The following is a 19,724-nucleotide window of genomic DNA, read 5'->3' as shown; positions in this document are numbered from 1 at the left end:
AATGGCGTTAAGAAAATATTTACTAAATTAACTTAAGTTAAAAAAAATAAAAACCTAGTCAATCAAAAAGTAACACAAGAAATGTACATAACAATAATGGGGCTATATACTGGGGGTACCGGTACTGAGTCAATGTGCGGGGGTACAGGTTAATCGAGGTAAGAACTCACTATCCTTGGAATTCAATACGGATTTTTATGGTCAGCTCTAAAGACGCAAAACATTATTCTACACAGCAACACTCACAAGTTCACAAAGTTATTTCATTGACTACCTTGAGCAAAATTATAGCTTCCAGCTTGTCGTTTCTGTCCCTCTCTCGTCATCTCCCAGTTTGATGAACGACGGCAGCGGGGTGGGCAGCTTGGGCGCCATGCCCATGGCGACCCCTCCCTCAGCCGCGGGCATGAGGAAGAACTGGCACGAGGACATCACCCAGGACCTGCGCAACCACCTCGTCCACAAGCTGTGAGTCTGCCCTGACTGCACCGGAGTCACAGAGGGGGACACGTAGGCCATTGCAGTTTTAATGTGTTCTTCTGTGTTGCTATTAGACAAGTACTCTGTATATGTGACTCTGGACTGCACCCACACCACACAATTATGGTTCATTGCAGGTGTCTTTTGGCTTATCTCTCTGTATCTCTTTATCCGTCTGCTGGGTGAGCAGTGTGCAGGCCATCTTCCCCACCCCGGACCCGGCTGCGCTGAAGGACCGGCGGATGGAGAACCTGGTGGCTTACGCTCGTAAAGTAGAGGGGGACATGTACGAGTCAGCCAACAGCAGGGTGAGAACTGACTCCTCAATGTTGTGGGTGAAGACTGGTATTAGAGTAGTATACCATAAAGTTTAAATCACTGTATTCAATAACTGACCACAACAAGTAATGGCAGACTAGAGGGTGTGTATACATTTATTGAATTTCCTATATCACTACCAGGCGGAGTACTACCACCTCCTGGCTGAGAAGATCTATAAAATCCAGAAAGAACTCGAGGAGAAGCGGCGGACACGGTTACAGAAGCAGGGCATGATGCCCACGCAACCCGGCATGCCCCCCTCAGGCCTGCCACAGGGACCCCTTGGCATGGGCCAGTCGCCTCTGGCCCCCGGACAGCCATCCAGTGAGTAGACACTTTAAACACACACATTTGACAACATCATAGCTACTCTCTTTCAACATAGGTGTGATTAGCACTGCTTGATCCCAATTGCGTGGCTCTATTTACTTCAATAGCTAGATTTCTATCCAATGGGCTACAGATTTACAAAAATCTGCATTAAAAACTAAATTAGCATTCTCCCAGCAGAGGTATGTCCATCAAACTTATTTTATTCCTCTTGTGTTTTTTAATTTTTTTAGTTGTATTCTTTTTTTAAAACTCTATCATTGGGAAGGGCTTGTAAGCAGTCATTTCACTGTAAGGTCTACACCCGTTGTATTCGGCGCATGTGACAAATAAAAATGTATGCGTGTGTAATGACAGAGTGCATATAAAAATGACTTTTGCGGTTAATTCTCAGGTACTGTATCTAATAACAGAAGTTCAATGTGTTTCAGTCACATTTTCAACTCTACTGATGGTTTTGTCACACTAACTGTTAATTAGACAAGTGTGCTGGTAAAGTGGACAGGGTGGGTTATATGATATGAACAAGATCCTTTTATTTGATCATTGGCAGCCAAGCACCAATCATCATGTCACCAACATTCAAATAATGGCCTACCATCAATTTTTGGGGGGAAATTTGCATGATCACTGTGCACTTAACCACCATGTGAAGTTCATCATAGCTTGTTTAATCTGCCTATAAACTCTTCATGCTTTTCCACGTCGTGGTGGTAGGCCTACAATGTAACATATCATTGCGTGACTCCAAGTTTACTTCGATATGGTGGTTATTATTAGAGGTCGACCGATTAATCGGCATGGCAATTTAATTAGGGGCGATTTCAAGTTTTCATAACAATCGGTAATCTGCATTTTTGGATGCCGATTACATTGCATTCCACGAGGAACCTGCGTTGCAGGCTGACCACTTGTTACGCAAGTGCAGCAAGGAGCCATGGTAAGTTGCTAGCGAGCGTTAAACTTATCTTATAAAAAACAATCAATCTTCACATAATCACCAGTTAACTACACATAGTTGATGATATTACTTGGTTAACTAGCTTGTCCTGCGTTGCATATAATCAATGCGGTGCCTGACTATCACAGCCTAGAATCACAGCCTACTTCGCCAAACGGGTGATGATTTAACAAAAGCGCATTCACAAAAAAAGCACAATCGTTGCACGAATGTACCTAACCATAAACCTCTTTTGCCTTTCTTAAAATCAATACACAGAAGTATATTTTTTTAAACCGGCATATTTAGTTAAAAGAAATTCATCTTAGCAGGCAATATTAACTAGGGAAATTGTGTCACTTCTCTTGCGTTCATTGCACGCAGAGTCAGGGTATATGCAACAGTTTGGGCCGCCTGGCTCGTTGTGAACTAATTTGCCAGAATTTTACATAATTATGACATAACATTGAAGGTTGTGCAATGTAACAGCAATATTTAGACTTAGGGTTGCCACCCGTTTGATAAAATACGGAATGGTTCCGTATTTCACTGAAAGAAACGTTTTGTTTTCGAAATGATAGTTTCCGGGTTTTGACCATATTAATGACCAACGGCTCATATTTCTGTGTGTATTATAATTAAGTCTATGATTTGATAGAGCAGTCTGTCTGAGCGGTGGTAGGCAGCAGCAGGCTCGTAAGCATTCATTCAAACTCTACTGCGTTTGCCAGCAGCTCTTAGCAATACTTGATCACAGCGCTGTTTATGACTTCAAGCCTATCAACTCCCGAGATTAGGCTGGCAATACTAAAGTGCCTATAAGAACATCCAATAGTCAAAGGTATATGAAATACAAATGGTATAGAGAGAAATGGTTGACGCGTCATACTTCCTATAATAACTGCAACCTAATATTTCTTTACTGGGAATATTGAGCCACCAGCTTTCATATGTTCTGAGCAAGGAACTTAAACGTTAGCTTTTTTACATGGCACATATTGCACTTTTACTTTCTTCTCCAACACCTGTGTTTTTGCATTATTTAAACTAAATTGAGCATGTTTCATTATTTATTTGAGACTAAATATATTTTATTTATGTATTATATTAAGTTAAAATAAAAGTGTGCATTGTTCATTCAGTATTGTTGTAATTGTCATTCTTTTATTTATATATATATATATCGTCATCGGCTTTTTTTGATCCTCCAATAATCTGTATCGGCGTTGAAAAATCATAATCGGTCGACCTCTAGTTATTATATTGATATTTCTGCCGCAATTGTCGCATAATCAGTTATCCACCCTTGTCTAGTATATTTTGTTTTTGGACATGACATTTTACCAACACATTTTCTGTTTCCATTAGGCCGTCAGGTAATTCATCTGCATGAAATGATTGGATGGAAACCTGGTTACTGTAGCCATAGATGCAAAGCTAATGAATGTGTTTCTCTTCACTTTCAGATGGTTCTCATGCTGACCCCTCCATGATTCGACCCACCGGACCCAATCAGATGGTGAACAGGATGCAGAACCATGCAGGTAAGTTGTTCCTACAGTTATGCATGCTCAGCTCAGTTTGCTGCTTGGCACAACCCGAACCAGTCTGAAGGGTGGACATATAATGGTGGCTAATGTGTGTAACTGGTTTGCTCTCTCGTCTGTCTAAGGGATGAATCAGTTTGGACAAATGGGTATGCAGTCAATAGGTCAGAGGTCAACGCCTCCCCTCCCACTTGGTGGACCTCTAAATCAGGTTAGTCGCCCTCTCTCATTCCCAATGTCCAAATGAAGTTGGAAAGAACTGCCTTCAATATTGATAGACATTGATTATATTTCAACATTCCAATCACAGTGACTATAGAAAATAACCATGGTCTCATTAGAACAAAATTGAATAATTTATCTTTTTCGGTCTCACTCAGATGGGTATGGGGCCGACGCGGATGGGGCAGCCCAATGTGGCCCAGCTCCAGAACCAGTACCTCCCTCCTAGTCAGTTCCCTGGGTCCAGTCCTGGCCTCGGGGCTGGCCCAGTCGGCATGAACCATCCAGGGCCACAAGGAGGCGTGACACAGGTAAATAGATACTGGAACCAATGCTATAAGTAAAGGGTGACAGTAAAGTAGTTGTTATATTTGATGTTGGGTATAGACTCTAACCGTCTCCTCCATGGTGTTTTCCAGCAGGCCCAGATGCCCACGCCGCCCTCGCTCCCGGTCAGCAGCCCTGCAGCCCAGCCAGGCTCAGTGGCAGGATCAGGGCCCTCCCAGGGCTCTATGGGGCCAGGCAGTGTAGGTGGAGGCCCTCCTTCCAACCTGCAACTGCCTAACTCCAACTCCTCTCAGCCCAACTCACACCCGCACTGCCCCCCCATCCGACAGAACTCCCCCTCCCCGGCACGCAGCCTCACGCCAACCCCTCATCAGACGCCGCCTGGTCTGCCAGGCTCTCAAACCCCCCAGCCTCACACGCCCAACCCGCCCCAGGTTGCAGCTCCGCTCCCGCAGCAGCAGCTAGCGTCGTCACAGCCAATGGGGCAAGGAATGAACTCGGAGAAGCCCAGTCAGCTCCAGCAGCAGACAAACGGTGGTGGAGCTTCTGGAGGCCTCCAGACGGGGAAGGCTCAGTCTGTGCCTACCCAGAATGCCCATGTGCCAACCCAGCTTCCGCAAACTCCAGTGAGTAGTTTTCCCTGTAGTCTCACTAACTCAACTCCTCATGGTTATCAGAAGTGCTGTTCTTTGGAATTCTAAGCTGATCCCTGATCTCTGGCTATACCTCCATACGTCATGTCTCTGAGATTTCCCTCGTTGCCTGGACAGACACCTTAGTCATTCTCTTGCCCTCCGTTCCTTGTTGGTCTACGTCTTTGGCTGTTCACTCTTTTCACTATCTTTTTTTGGCTGGTTCTGTTATTCATTTCCTTTCCTTGAACTTTTCTCTCTCTGTCCTCCCAGCTGTCTCAGAAGTCTTCTCTGACGGCAGACGGCCAGGCTTCCACTCCGGCCTCGGTGAGCAGCGTGGACCCTAGCTCCCAGCTGACCTCGTCGGAAGCCCCCGCCCCATCGGAGCCAAAGTTGGAGGTGAAACAGCAGGACGATGAGGATGCCGAGGACCAGGGAGAGGGGAAGGCCTCTGGGAAGATGGGCAAGGGACAGGCAGACATCAAGTCAGAGGAGAAACCTGAGGTGATGCTTCCAGTTTTTCTAAGGCAGGGGTCCAAAGCAAAAGACACAGTGCTAGCTAGCCAGTGTGGGGAAGATTATTTTACACATAGCTAACAGATTTTATTACATTCAGGATGATGGCTGGAAATGTGTATAGGATATTGAACATGATGTCCCCTCTCAGATTAAGAAGGAGAAGCCTTCAGGCGACGGATGCAAGGGCGAGCCTATGGACACATCGTCATCGGCAGCAACGCTGAAGATGGAGGACAGAGACAGGAAGCCAGAGGTGAAGACTGAGCCCAAAGACGAAGAGGAGAGTTCGGGGGCATCGGGCACGCACAGCTCCCCCGCCAGCGCTCAGAACAAGAGGAAAAGTAAGACCCCCACCCCTTACTCTCCTCTTCTTCATAGGAGTAATGTACCTGTCATTATCTTCATATGCAAGCATTCCTCAACATTTGTTTCAGACCTAAGTCAGACATGGTGTATAGATCTAGGCTATGAATCTTTGAAGCTAAGTGTATATTCACCTGTAAACCGCCTAATCAAAAACTATTTTTCCTATCTTTCTTGCTCCTCCTTTTCCAATACTTGCACTGCCTCTATCCCCACTTCCTCTCCTCTTCTTTCCACTACCCCAGTCTTTAAGCCTGAGGAGCTGCGTCAGGCTCTGATGCCCACCCTGGAGGCCTTGTACCGCCAAGACCCTGAGTCTCTGCCCTTCCGCCAACCGGTGGACCCCCAGTTACTGGGAATACCCGTACGTATTCGAACTAGTAACAAAACTAACCTGGTAAGGGACTGCGCTGGCTTCCATTTTGCTTCCCTCTAAAAACGTTCTTACCGTTCTTTTTAGTTCATTTTTCTCTCATTCCTTTTTCATTTTCCTTTTTCTTTCATCCCTCTCTTCATCCTTACCACTGCCACATGTGTGCAAGAGTGGGGTGAGGGAGTGACTGTTGGCAAGGGGAGTTGTAGCGATACTGTGTGTGTGTGTGTGTTAGTGAGAGAATGCTGTCTCAATCCTGAATTTGAGTGTTATGTCTTTGCTCAGGTAGAGTATACTATACATCAAACATTGGTCAGTTGGTTTTTACTGTAGGTTCTTGGGTAGGTGCGTGTGTGTATCTGTCAGTGTGTGTGTCAGCTCATGCTTGCTTCTCTCTACTTCTCTTACACCACACAAAAATGTACATTTTTGAAAAACTTGTTTTGCTTGTAGTCAACAGAAATCAATAAGTCTGTCAGTAACATTTTAAGAGATGCACATTTAAACCTTTCTGTCTGTTGGAATTTAACAAAAATATTTTTGGATTTGTTTCTACCGGTCAGTTTTGATTAAGATCAACACTTGAGAGGTGGTTTGGCCCTGGCCATGAATGTTAGACCCCTGGGCCTTGTTAATGGCGGCTTGTGTTTCTGCCTTTCATCAGACTTCAAAAGGCCTAAAAAAATAAGCTGCCGTTTTATCAGTGGCACCACCGTTCTGCATTTAAAGTAACATGCCCTAAAGGGGAAATTTACTAGCCAAAAATGTTCATAGCCCATTACTTTCTTTTATTCTTTAAACTGCTTTCTTTTAATTGCATTTTTTTAATGCTTTTACAATTCTAATTTGGATATGATTTAGCACGACATTTTTTTTCTCCCACATATGCCTATTCATAGTAGAAGCTTTCTAGACAGTTCCTCGCCAGTAATCAGTATTGTTGAAGTTGATTGTGAGTTATGTGAAGAGTTGTGCCAATGCCTGTATGCAGCAGTAGTGTGTCTCAGATAATGATAATAGCTAGCAAATCAATTATCTCAGACCTCCTATTGAACACCCGTGAAGAGATACCCAGGCAATGATGTCTGGCACTAATTACAATAATTGTTTGTACGCCTTTGAGGCTGCATGTACACAGGCAGGCCAATTCTGATCTTTTTGCCCAATTATTGGCAGAGGAGCTGATCGGTCAAAAGACCAATTAGTAGAAAAAGATCCGCACTATAGGCTGACTGTAAATGCAGCGTGAGGGGGACTTGATATCGTATGGTTCTCACCATAGTTTTAACTCTCCTCAAGCAGTGCTAGGGCACACTTACTCCATTGGCACACTTCTCCTCAGTAACCCTCAATAGCCCCAGTGATGCACCTGACCCCAGAACACCACCTGGGTATTCAACATGGACACACAACCAGGCTCAGGAACTGCTCAAATACTTTTAACATGCTCAAATAACCAGCAAAACCACACTTTTATGAGTGCAAGGATTTATCCTTCCACAATGTGATTATCACACCTCAATTACCAATACACTCATAGAAACAGCACTCAGAGTTGTTGTAATTGAGCTCAGATGAATGGAATGCAGCATACTATGTGCCATGTGTTCATGCATCACAGGCTGTTGTGTCCTCTGTCAAAGTGAAGGGTCTCATTTCCTGTTTGTGTTTCCCTGGAGACGGAGAGAGATCCTTGGCTTTGCACCTTTGTCTCAGTGCTCTTGGCTTTGACTGTGCCGTGTTGCCAACCTCCATGCTGCCAGTTTACCAGCGTGTGTTGTTACTGCCTGACTGTTACTGCTCTGTTCACCTCAGCTTTGTACCCTGACTCATGCCCTGAAAATGCTCTCCTTCAGGAGAGTCTGTAGAGGAGAAAGCGGTTGCACTGGAACTGTCTGACTGGTTGAAAAACAAACACAAATTTACAGTGCACAACGGGTGCTTTTCCTGTCATTTCTGATAACTGTTGGATGTAAAAGTTGGTCTGCCTTCAGAGTACTAATCTAGCCTTGATTTGAGGAGAAGTTTGAATTTGGGCAGAATGGGAGGGGATAAGCCTGGCCACCCCAGTGTCCTTCCTTGGCCTGTTCCCCCATTAACGTAGAAATGGTGCAAAGTTTGAGTGGTGAAGGGGAGAAGCTGTCATGTCTCTGTCTGCACGTGAACCTCTCTGCAGCCGTCAACATTGTCCCCTGCACCCTCTTCTCTCCCCTGCTCTGGTTCCACCTGGATGTCCACCACAACTTCTGCTACTTCAACAACTACGATGATGATGACCATGGTCTTCTCTACCTTCCCCCCCTCCTGCATTGATGACCACACCAATCCCTTTTCTCCCCACCTTTCTTTCCGGGCTGAACCGTACCCTCGCTGACACCTGGACTTGGTCCCCTCCAGGACTACTTTGACATTGTAAAGAACCCCATAGACCTGTCGACGATAAAGCGTAAGCTGGACACAGGACAGTACCAGGAGCCCTGGCAATATGTGGATGACATCTGGCTCATGTTTAACAACGCCTGGCTGTACAACCGCAAGACATCCCGCGTCTACAAGTACTGCTCCAAGCTGGCCGAGGTGTTCGAAGCTGAAATCGACCCGGTCATGCAGGGCCTGGGCTACTGCTGCGGGAGGAAGGTGAGTGGAAGTGTGTGTGTAAATGGATGTGTGTAACATCAGTCATTGAAGACAGCACAGCTTTCACCTTCTCACCTTATCACTGCCTGTTAAACATACTATCGTACAAAATAATTGGGTTCCTGTATAAGTATTTTTCAGTACATAGACTATGTCCTCTCTTATGTTTGCAGCTTGAGTTTTCCCCCCAAACTCTATGCTGCTATGGGAAACAGTTATGCACCATCCCGCGCGACTCTGCTTATTTTAGCTACCAGAACAGGTAAGGGGCGTACAGAAGCACAAACATACTCAGACACTGAAAGGAGCAGGGTCATTCATACCCGCAAGGGTTCTCTTTGTCACACACACACACAAGTCATGTTTTCTGCATATTTTTTATAAATCTACATTTCACAAATCTACTTGAGTGATTCTTATTGTGATGTTATTGTGCATGCTGATATTCTCTGCAATATAGCATTGTTCAATCACAGATGAGTTAAGTTTTAATTTGGCTTTAAATGGTTACACCCTGACACCATTTTCATCTTCATCCTTCACCAATTTAATTTTCACTTTTGACATTTACAAAGTGGGTTCCCTGTCTTGAGATTATTTTGAAATCTACACTTTTCCACTAGTCTACTTAGAATGCATAGAGAAATGTATTGATCAATTACAGGTAAGTAATTGAATCAAACTGATAATTGGCAAATGGATAGATAATTCCTTTTGGACACAGTACTTCAAATAAGACTCAGGGCGATATTGCTGCAGTGAACACTTTGATCTGCAGAACATTTCATTGAACAAAGCTGTGGAGCTGATTGGCTTGATTCATTTCACCGTGAAGACAGAATCACTATAGTGTAGTTACGTTAGGGCAACATAGTATTAACAACCTCACTACATGTATGATAATTCCTCTCCAACACAAGAAAGGGACCCTCTTTATAAATGGAGCAAAAGGATGATGGGTCGCTGTTGCACTATCACTTGCTTTTCCTCATACACACTGTTTTTTGAGCCCCCCCCCCCCTTTGTTACTGTGTTAACTTAAAGGGATACTTTGGGATTTTGGCAGATGAACTTGTGGATACCATTTTATGTTTGTCCAGTATGAAGGAGGTTAGAGTTTCATGAGGTAATGCTAACTAGCATTAGCACAATTACCCATAGTCTTCCAGTCATTGCTCTAACGCTAGTTAGCAATTGCGCTAGTTATCTTCCTTAAAACCGCACTGAGTCATAAAAATGTTATCCACGAGTTCATCGGACTCTGGGGAAGTAGATAAAGGGCCTCGCTCCCAAAATCTCGGAGTGTCCCTTTAATTATGTTTTTGTCCACTCACTGACTGTGACACTAATCTGTGCTTTGCATTGGATCTCTGTCCTCGTTGATGTTATGTTCTCCACGTCCCTCACTCTTCCCATCCTATTCATCCCTCCATCGTCCTCGTCTGACCTGTAACGATTTATTTCACGCTTTTTTAATATTCATTTTGCCCTCCCCTTCCCCCATCTCTTCCCTTCTCTCCCTCCTTTTTAACGCTTGTGATGTCTGCATTGGCCTGCTTTGGTGTGACCAATCATCCACTCCAAAATTTAACTGCAAAATCAAAACACCTGCCCACACAAAAACCCTGCATCATGATTGGCTGCTACCTGGCGACGACCTTGCCCTCTGCTCTTCTCCTGGCCTGCCCTGCCCTGATTGGTGACTGCTTCCTCGTGCCTTCTCTGTGATTGGCTGTGCGGTTGGCGAACGGTGTAGTTCACCACAATTTGGGCTTCTTGCTGACAGGTACCACTTCTGTGAGAAGTGTTTCAACGAAATCCAGGGCGAGTGCGTGTCCCTGGGGGATGATCCTTCTCAGCCTCAGACGTGAGTACCAGCCTCCCCACCCCTTCTAACCCCCCCCCCCCCCACGTTAATACTGACATGGTTCTTCTATTGCTCATTTTGATGACATGTAAATATTGTTTGGTTCCTTTGATTTATAAATACTCTCTATCAATGTGATTGAGAAATGTTTAATCTCTTCAATGGAAATTCTCTTTATCCCCATCACTGAATACCTTCTCAGTCTCTCCCTTAGTGAAATAGTCAACTTTAAAAAAATTAAATGTATTTCTCTCTCCTCTACCTCTTAAGGCAGCAGTTCACCTCAACTGCCGTCTCCATCCTTTTACTTGATTTCTGCCTCTCTTCAGCTAAAACCCCAACATACTGGGGGCTCCTAATGTTCCAGAAGTGTTAGATGATGTTTTCAAATTGGCTGAATCCTAGCCTGTATAAAGCCAGAGCCTGCTCTTATTGCTTGTGACTTCTTTATTGCTGTAATATAGTACATTGCATTTCTGGCCCAGTGAATAGTTTGAGTCTGTTCTTACCTCCCACACTCCTGGGCCTCTCTCCTTCCTCTTCACAGGTCCATCAGCAAAGATCAGTTTCAGAGGAAGAAGAATGACACGCTCGACCCAGAATGGTACCTACTCTTTTTTCCTTTTACATTTATTTGATCTGTACTTGGTGTCAAACCATATGTTTTCTATGTGGTACATGTGCATAAACTTTAGATACTGTGAAATATTTGTTAACTGTAATATTTAATCTTTACTGTGTTTTAGTCAATTTAGCCTGTTTAGGTTATCGTCATGGCCTTTGTGTTTTGAAATGTTCTGCTAGTTGAGAAAATAATGACTATTTCCGTGTGACACATGGTATCAATAACCCGTGACTCTCTCTGTCCACATCTCTCTTTTCTGTAGGCTTGTGGAATGTACCGACTGTGGGCGTAAAATGCACCAAATTTGTGTCCTGCATAATGACACCATATGGCCGGCAGGGTGAGCCAACTTGCATACACATTCTGTACATCTTACATTAATGCGACTGTTAGAACTGTGAAACCGCCCACTTTATTCCAAGGTGCAGTTCCAGGTTCAATCTTACCGTGGTTGTATTGCCCGTTTGCCATCATGACCCTCAGCAATACCTTACATCATTCATTGCTGCCAACTTATACAGTAGGGCAAAGAAGCGAAGCTGAAGGCCACTGAGAAATGGTAAATAACAAATGCATGCATTTGAAGTAAAGCGTGTTCCTTTTCCTCTCCACAGCTTTGTATGTGACAGCTGCCTTAAGAAGGCCAATAAGACGCGGAAAGAGAACAAATACGCGGCCAGAAGTAAGTGGAGTAAGTGACAAACGGGGGGCGCTCATCTACCGTCATCTTCATCGGGGTGTCAGTCTATCTGTGTCTCCCCTCCCTTCTCCAGTCGCTCAGCCGTTTCTTTTCAGTGTTCTCTTTATCCCTCTTCTCCTTTGGTGATGTTACTGACACATGCTAATTTCCTAAACGCACATCCCACAAGTATAACACCATACTTTCATGTGAAGAGCAAACACATAATTGACTTTTTCCCCCCTTCAAATCTTTGTTTAAATTTATGATTTGGTGCATAGTGTTTTCCAAATAATTTTCTTCTTTCCTCCGAGGCAGTCTGGTTTAATTTCCTATGCCCTGATACACTACTCGAGAGGACGAGTGTTCCAGTTAACACACATTCTACCTTTTTCCATTCCACTTTTTTCCATGACCCAACCCTTTTGTATCTCCCCCTCCCTCCCCAATGAAAATGTTATATGTAACCAACCCTATTTTTTTTATTTCAGAAGTCAGTCCTCAGACAATAGTTGCCGCTGTCAGTCTGCTGCAGCTTTGTGGTTCGATTTCACTATTATCCCAGGCCTGTACACACTGAAGGCCATGGCAAAAACATGGTCATTTAGGGGTTCTCGGTTTATAGTTTGCTGTTTTTAAGGTTTGTGGGTCACCGAGGCAATCATGGACGTTTCTTTTTTTTATCTTGTTGGAGCCTTATTTATGTCATCCTCTCTCAAATCTTTTTTTCCTCAGTGGGTGTCCACTGTCCAGAAATCTACTTGAAATCATATTTTGGGTACATTTTTTTCAGTTTGCAATGGCATCGATACTCACGCTTTTCCCCCAACTTTTTGACAGTTGTCCAGTTTTTGCATGCCTACAATCCTTCCACGTGTGGGAATTCTTACCTCCCCCATCCCATTCTCCACACCCTCAATGAAGGCAAAGTTTTTAGGGAGCCACAGGTAGGCGAGCGGGCGTGCAAATTAAAAGGACCAACTGGCCTAGTCTCATACAAGGATCTCAATGAAATATGTCTTGAATGGAAGAGGGGGAAATGTCTTTATATGGTGTCAGATCCAGTTTACACCTTGTCATCTCTTGTGATTTTATTGAGTGCTCAGAGCAGAGGATTAGTCCAAGTCTCAGATATGCTGTTAGTTGCCAAATTGACAATGCGATCATGGCATTTTAGACATTGATTGACGAAGTGCCTCAGACTGACTTCAGAGTACTCTAGAAGCAGTCAGTGGTTGAGTTTATGCTACTTACTTGCCCTTTTTATAAAAACATATTTTTTTAAACTCAAGATTAGAGCCCAGTGGTTATTCCATCTTTAATATCACCAGTGAAGTTCTCTGCTCTGAGCTACTTAACAGATATAGCCCTCATACCCCCCCCCGCCCCAGACTGGGTTGGCTTAACTGAAACCATGTGACCTTTCCTCTAATTGCTATCACCCATTTCCTCTCTTCCTTCTCCCTCTCACATTCTATTCTTTCCATACTTCATTTTCACAGGGCTCCCCCAAACTAAGTTGGGCAGCTTCCTAGAGGGGCGAGTGAATGACTACCTCAGGCGGCAGAACCATCCAGAGTCTGGTGATGTCACTATCCGTGTGGTCCATGTCTCCGACAAGGTGGTGGAGGTCAAGCCAGGCATGAAGTCCAGGTGAGAGTTTTGAGGGCACAGTGGGGTAGTGATTCTTTAATATGGAGTCAAATATAGACTACCAAGGAAGATGTCTAATTGATCCTAGTGTCAATGGACTCCAGGTTCATGTGGGCTTTCAATTAGTACCATTTGTAGACTAGAGTTGAGATTTATCCTAACGTTATCTGTTCTCGTGGGACAGCGCCTATACAGTGTGGGTGTGTACTTACGCTCTCCTTTAACTGATACAGGTTTGTGGACACCGGGGAGATGTCCGAGTCCTTTCCCTACAGGACGAAGGCGCTGTTTGCGTTCGAGGACATAGACGGGGCTGACGTCTGCTTCTTCGGCATGCATGTGCAGGAGTACGGTTCAGACAGCCCTCCGCCCAACCAGAGACGCGTGTATATCTCTTACCTGGACAGCGTGCACTTCTTCCAACCTCGACACCTCCGCACAGGCGTCTACCATGAGATACTCATAGGGTACCTGGAGTACGTCAAGAAGTTGGGGTAAGAGACGAGGCCCCTTTTTTTTACTAAGCTCAACCTATTAGTGGGTATAGATTCCTGAGAACACGACTTGACCTCATCACTCTAAACATAGTGTAATGATATGTACTAAATGTCTAAAGGGTCGGTTGCAGATTTCATTCTACTTTACTGTTCTAATAAGATTCACTCTTTCCAGTTGCTGGTCTGATTCTTCAACCCTTCCTCTCCCATGGCAGGTTTACAACAGGGCACATCTGGGCTTGTCCCCCAAGTGAAGGGGACGACTACATCTTCCACTGTCATCCTGTGGACCAGAAGATCCCCAAGCCCAAGCGTCTACAGGAGTGGTACAAGAAGATGCTGGACAAGGCCGTAGCTGAGCGCATTGTGCATGACTACAAGGTGACTACAATAATTTTTGTTTTGTCAGACATTGCACAGGCTGTGCCAGGCAAATCCAACTGCTTTCTTCTATGAGGTAATTGTATGCATGGAGTCCCCCCCCCCCCCCCCCCCCCCCCCGACACATCTTATTCATGCTCTGTTTCAGGACGTCTTCAAGCAGGCCACAGAGGACCGTCTCACCAGTGCCAACGAGCTACCATACTTTGAGGGGGACTTCTGGCCCAACGTGCTGGAGGAGAGCATCAAGGAGCTGGAGCAGGAGGAGGAGGAGAGGAAGAGGGAGGAGAACAGCACCTCCAGCGAGAGCGTAGATGTGAGTGTAAGGACTTCAATACAACAGGAGAGAGGAGTGTTTTTGTGAATATGCTACAGAATCTGGGGTGTGGGATATTGGTTGTCCTCAATAATAACATGATAGGAGTAGCTGTTAAAAAGTATTGCTTAGAGGATAGATATTGAACCATTGCTAATTGGGTCAATTTCGAGGCTGCTTCAGATTCAGTGCTTTAATGGAATGTATTGGAGTCGATTTTAATCTGGTGTTCTCCACACACAGGCCCCGAAAAGTGACAGCAAGAATGCCAAAAAGAAGAACAGTAAGAAGACGAGCAAGAACAAGAACAGCAGCCTGATCCGAGCCAATAAGAAGAAACCAGGGATGCCCAATGTGTCCAATGACCTCTCCCAGAAGCTCTACGCTTGTATGGAGAAACACAAGGAGGTATTTGATGCTGTCGCCCTCTTCTAAATAAAGCCACACACACATTCTCAGTCCCAGTGCTCATCCTTTATCTGCCCCCTACAGGTGTTCTTTGTGATCCGTCTCATCGCCGGCCCCACTGCCAACTCCCTGCCCCCCATCACGGACCCGGACACCCTAATGGCCTGCGACCTGATGGATGGGCGTGACGCCTTCCTGACGCTGGCCCGGGACAAGCACCTGGAGTTCTCCTCCCTGAGGAGAGCCAAGTGGAGCTCCATGTGCATGCTGGTGGAGCTACACAATCAGAGCCAGGACCGCTTCGTCTACACCTGCAATGAGTGCAAGGCAAGCGTGGAGACACGCTTCCACTGCACCGTCTGCGAGGACTACGACCTGTGTATCACCTGCTATAACACTAAGGGCCATGAACACAAGATGGAGAAGCTGGGCCTGGGCCTGGACGACGAGAGCAGCAACGCAGCGGCCGCTGCCACTCAGAGCCCCGGGGACTCCCGCCGCCTCAGCATTCAGCGCTGCATCCAGTCCCTGGTCCACGCCTGCCAATGCCGCAATGCCAACTGCTCCCTGCCGTCCTGCCAGAAGATGAAGCGTGTGGTGCAGCACACCAAGGGATGCAAGCGCAAGACCAACGGTGGCTGCCCCATCTGCAAGCAACTCATTGCCCTGTGCTGCTACCATGCCAAGCACTGCCAGGAGAACAAGTGCCCCGTACCCTTCTGTCTCAACATCAAGCACAAGCTCCGCCAGCAGCAACTCCAGCACCGCCTCCAGCAGGCTCAGATGCTTCGGAGACGGATGGCCAGCATGCAGCGGGTGGGCCAGCCTGCCTGCGGTGGAGGAGGACCTCCTGGGGGGCTGCCATCACCAGGTAACAATGGTACCACAGCCCCCAGTACACCCACATCAGGAGGCACCCAGCCCCCAACACCACAGACACCCACCCAGCCCAACATGCCTCCTGGGCCCCAGCCAGGGATGGGTGGTGGAGGAACTTTACTGCTGCAGCAGCAAGGTGGGATGCCTCAGCAGCACCACCAGCTTCACCACCAGTTCCAGCAGATGCCTGGAGGAGGGGGGATGATGAACTCCCCCCAGCAACAGCAGATGGTTCCTCAGGTCCAGCAGCAGTCCCAGGCCTCAAACCCCCCACAGCTCCAGCAACACCCCAACAGCCTGCCCCCTTACAACAACAGGCCTCCAGGCTCCTCACCGCACCCTCAGTCCCAAGGCAAACCGGGCCTGGGACCAGCCACACCACCTCAGCAGCAACCACCACAACAGCAGCCCAACCCTGGCCAGCCTTCTATGCCCCAGCAGCAGCAGCAGCAACCTCCTTCAGGGCCTCCTCCAGCGGCTGTGGAGATCGCCATGAAGATTCAACAAGTGGCAGACGCCCAAAGGAAGATGTCCCTGCAGAGGCAGGCGGCGCAGGCAGCTGGCATGATGCCTCCGCACCCTCACCACCAACAGCCCCAGGGCCAGATGGGCATGGCCCACCCTGGGGTGGGCATGGTGGGGGCCCAGGGGCTGCCTCCCCAGGCTCAGGCGGCTCAGGCAGCCCAGGCAGCTCAGGCTGCTGCCAGGGCTCACATGGAGCAGCAACAACAGCAACAGCAGCAGCAGCAGCAGGGTCCTCCAGGTATGATGGTGGGCACTGGCCCCATGCAGCAGCAGCCCCAGCAGCCTAACCCCCAGGGTCAGCTGCCTCCACAGGTGCAGCAGCAGAGGGTTGGTCCCCCGCTTCAGAACCCCCAGCAACAGTGGGCTGGCCAGGGAATGCCACCTCAGCAGAGGCAAGCCATGATGGGACATCCAGGCATGGTGGCGCCTCAGCAGCAACAACCGCAGCAAATGCAACAGCGGCAGCAGGCTCAGGGACCTGGTGGGTTGATTGGTATGGTGCAGCAAGGTGGTGCAGCTGGGGGTGGGAACCTCCCGCAGGCTGCCCTTCAGGAACTGCTCCGTACCCTTCGCTCCCCCAGCTCACCCGAGCAGCAACAGCAGGTGCTCAACATCCTCCGCTCAAACCCTCAGCTAATGGCTGCCTTTATCAAGCAGAGAGCCTCCAAGTATAAGGGGGGCCCAGGACCCCCGGGAGCCCCTGGCGGGCCAGGTCCAGGCAGAGTTCCAGGAGGTATGGGTGGCCAACAGGTCAATGTGAATGCTGTGGCTGGTCAGCCAGGTATGCACATGGGTCAGGGAGTCAACATGCCCACCATGACCCAGCTACAGCAAGTACAGCAGCTACAACAGCAGCAGCAGCAGCAACAACAACAACAACCGCAGCAGCAGCGTCCTATGCTTAGTAGTTTGCAGCAGCAACAGGTGGCATCACTTCAGCAGCATCAACAGCAGCAGCATCAGCAAGGAGGGATGCCAGGCCAGCAGGCACCTAACATGGCCAACATAAACCCCCAGTTCAGAGAGCTCCTTATGAGGAGGCATCTCCAACTACAACAGCAACAGCAGCAGCAACAGATTGGGAACCATGCCCAGTTCCAGCAGCAGGGCTACATGGGCCAGCCGGGCATGGCCCCCCAGCAGCCTGGTCAGGGCCAGTCTGGACTGCAGCAGCAGCCTGGAGCCCAGCCAGGGCAGCAGCAGCAGGGTTACCCCAGCACGGTGACCCAGCAGCAGGCTGCTACAGTGCTCCAGCAGAGGCTCCAACATCAGCACCAACTCCAGATGCAGCAACAACAACACCAGAATGCCATGGCGGGCCACCAGGGGGCTGAGGGGGGTCCGGGTACTGGAGTAGGCTGCCCCCCTCAGCAGCCCCCGCAGGGCACCCCCCAGCCGCAGTCCTCCCAGGCTCTGCTCCAGCAGGCACTGCACCAGAGGCTGCTTCAACAGCAGCAGCACCTGGGTGGGGGCTCTCCGGCCCAGCACAGCAGCCCCATGAGCCCCCAGCAGCAGATGGCCCAGTCCCCTCACCTGCAGGGCCAGACGCTGTCCACGTCCCTCAGCAACCAAGTGCGCTCGCCCCAGCCCTCCCCGCGACCCCAGTCCCAGCCACCACACTCTAGCCCCTCCCCGCGCATGCAGCCCCAGCCTTCCCCTCACCATATCTCCCCACAGACCCAGATGGGCTCCCCGCACCCGGGCCAGCTACCCCAGCACCACCCTGGTATGGTGGTCCCCTCTCAACAGCCGCCTCAGCAGCAGAACTCAATGGACCACTTTGGGTCAGACCAGAATGCCATGCTGTCTCAACTCAGTGGGATGGGTGGTCTCCATGGGCCTGGAGGACCTGACATGCTGTCTGGGAACAGCCAGGACCTTGGGCAGAACATTAATCATAACACTTTAGACATGTAGCCTCGCCGTGCTTTCGGGACTGCACCTGGGACAGTGTTAGCCTTTTTTATTTTATTTTTACTATTAATATTATTTAATGTTTTCAATAAAAAATACATTGAAGTGAACTTCCTATGGGAGATGCAACTATAAATCAACATGTCGATTAATTAATAAATGAATGGTAAGTTATTGCTGTTAATATATTTTTTGCCAATTGTGTACAAATAGGGGGATGGTAATCTCCCTTAGAGAATACGATGCAGGTAATATTTTTGGGGTTTGGGACTATGAGTATTTGCCTTTTTAAGAAATGTTTAAGATTTAAAAAATGTTGAAAAATGTAAGAGCAAATAATTTAATGCAATGGACTTATTGTAATTTCTCCATGAATCAGTCTTATCAGTTTTAGTGATTTGGATTATTATTATAATAAATCCAAACATCATGCATATCTTTCTTTTAAACGTTTGGGTTTACTTTATTTATTTTCATTTTTTGGCAGTTTGTTGGCATATACCCTAAGACTGCTACAATTCACATAGAATATATTTTTGTTATTGAAATGGGGGTGGGGTTATTTCATTTCACTGATGTCTGGGTTGGGCTTTCAATCTGGAATAAAATGAGTGTTTGTGGTTGAGGGTCTGCTGCAAGTTTCAGTGGCCAATGGAGACTACATTTGAAATGCCTAACCATTGGACATCAATACTGGAAGGGCCATCCCTCTCACTGAACACACATGCCCTCCCTCACCCTCGAATGTGTGAGCACTCCTGTAAGACACTTAGTATTGGAGGTGGGGGGGGCACATACCTATATGCCTGTAAAGTTTAGAGTACATGAGGTATGGGGGGGGGGGGGGGGGGGGGGGGGTCTGCCAGTGTATAGGACATTACTGTTCTTGTAAAACAGAGGGAATGGATCCAAATGAACTGTGCTGCATAACTGAGGAAGGGGAGAGACGTGACCAGTCGCTCTCTGCCTCACCCTTACTTTTCCCTCTGGACTTTAGCCCAATGCACTGGTCCCCTTCTCCTGCCCCAGAATAATTGCTGTCCCTCGTCCCAACCCCAATTTATCTTTCTGCTCAGAACTTTGAGAGTTTAATTTAATATTTTTTACTGTACAAAGAACTGTGGACTCAAATACTGTTTTTTAATAATAAAATGAAAATGAAAGATGTGCTGAATATTTTTGCTCGTAGCTAGTCAAATTTAGTGTTTTTTATTTTTTGTGGGTGGGGGGGATCGGCCTAAATACATGGTTCCCTGAGGAGACTGACCCCTAGTGGTGATAAAAGGAGGCACAAGTTGCTGCAAATGCATTTCCAAAACAGCTACTAA

At 47.3% G+C, this 19,724-nt stretch overlaps 1 protein-coding gene across 1 annotated transcript in view; it reads left to right on the top strand.

Moving 5' to 3' along the window:
- The window catches only part of LOC120034140 (histone acetyltransferase p300-like), a 30,436-nt gene extending 10,875 nt beyond the window's left edge, over positions 1 to 19,561 (top strand). The window contains exons 8-29 of the mRNA XM_038980582.1: positions 334 to 468; positions 671 to 788; positions 942 to 1,125; positions 3,538 to 3,615; positions 3,744 to 3,829; positions 3,999 to 4,151; positions 4,260 to 4,754; positions 5,034 to 5,264; positions 5,428 to 5,620; positions 5,888 to 6,006; positions 8,413 to 8,652; positions 8,826 to 8,914; positions 10,439 to 10,519; positions 11,067 to 11,123; positions 11,407 to 11,484; positions 11,759 to 11,826; positions 13,326 to 13,476; positions 13,710 to 13,970; positions 14,189 to 14,354; positions 14,503 to 14,670; positions 14,914 to 15,078; positions 15,163 to 19,561. Coding sequence (XP_038836510.1) covers positions 334 to 468; positions 671 to 788; positions 942 to 1,125; positions 3,538 to 3,615; positions 3,744 to 3,829; positions 3,999 to 4,151; positions 4,260 to 4,754; positions 5,034 to 5,264; positions 5,428 to 5,620; positions 5,888 to 6,006; positions 8,413 to 8,652; positions 8,826 to 8,914; positions 10,439 to 10,519; positions 11,067 to 11,123; positions 11,407 to 11,484; positions 11,759 to 11,826; positions 13,326 to 13,476; positions 13,710 to 13,970; positions 14,189 to 14,354; positions 14,503 to 14,670; positions 14,914 to 15,078; positions 15,163 to 18,399 — 6,553 coding nt within the window. The 3' untranslated portion in view covers positions 18,400 to 19,561. The remainder of the gene's footprint in view (positions 1 to 333; positions 469 to 670; positions 789 to 941; positions 1,126 to 3,537; positions 3,616 to 3,743; positions 3,830 to 3,998; positions 4,152 to 4,259; positions 4,755 to 5,033; positions 5,265 to 5,427; positions 5,621 to 5,887; positions 6,007 to 8,412; positions 8,653 to 8,825; positions 8,915 to 10,438; positions 10,520 to 11,066; positions 11,124 to 11,406; positions 11,485 to 11,758; positions 11,827 to 13,325; positions 13,477 to 13,709; positions 13,971 to 14,188; positions 14,355 to 14,502; positions 14,671 to 14,913; positions 15,079 to 15,162) is intronic.
- Positions 19,562 to 19,724: the final 163 nt, after the last annotated feature.

Source organism: Salvelinus namaycush, chromosome 41 (assembly GCF_016432855.1).
Source record: "Salvelinus namaycush isolate Seneca chromosome 41, SaNama_1.0, whole genome shotgun sequence".
Classification (NCBI taxonomy): Eukaryota; Metazoa; Chordata; class Actinopteri; order Salmoniformes; family Salmonidae; genus Salvelinus; species Salvelinus namaycush.
Note: the sequence above shows the minus strand (reverse complement) of the source record. Positions and strands in the feature narration are given on the sequence as shown.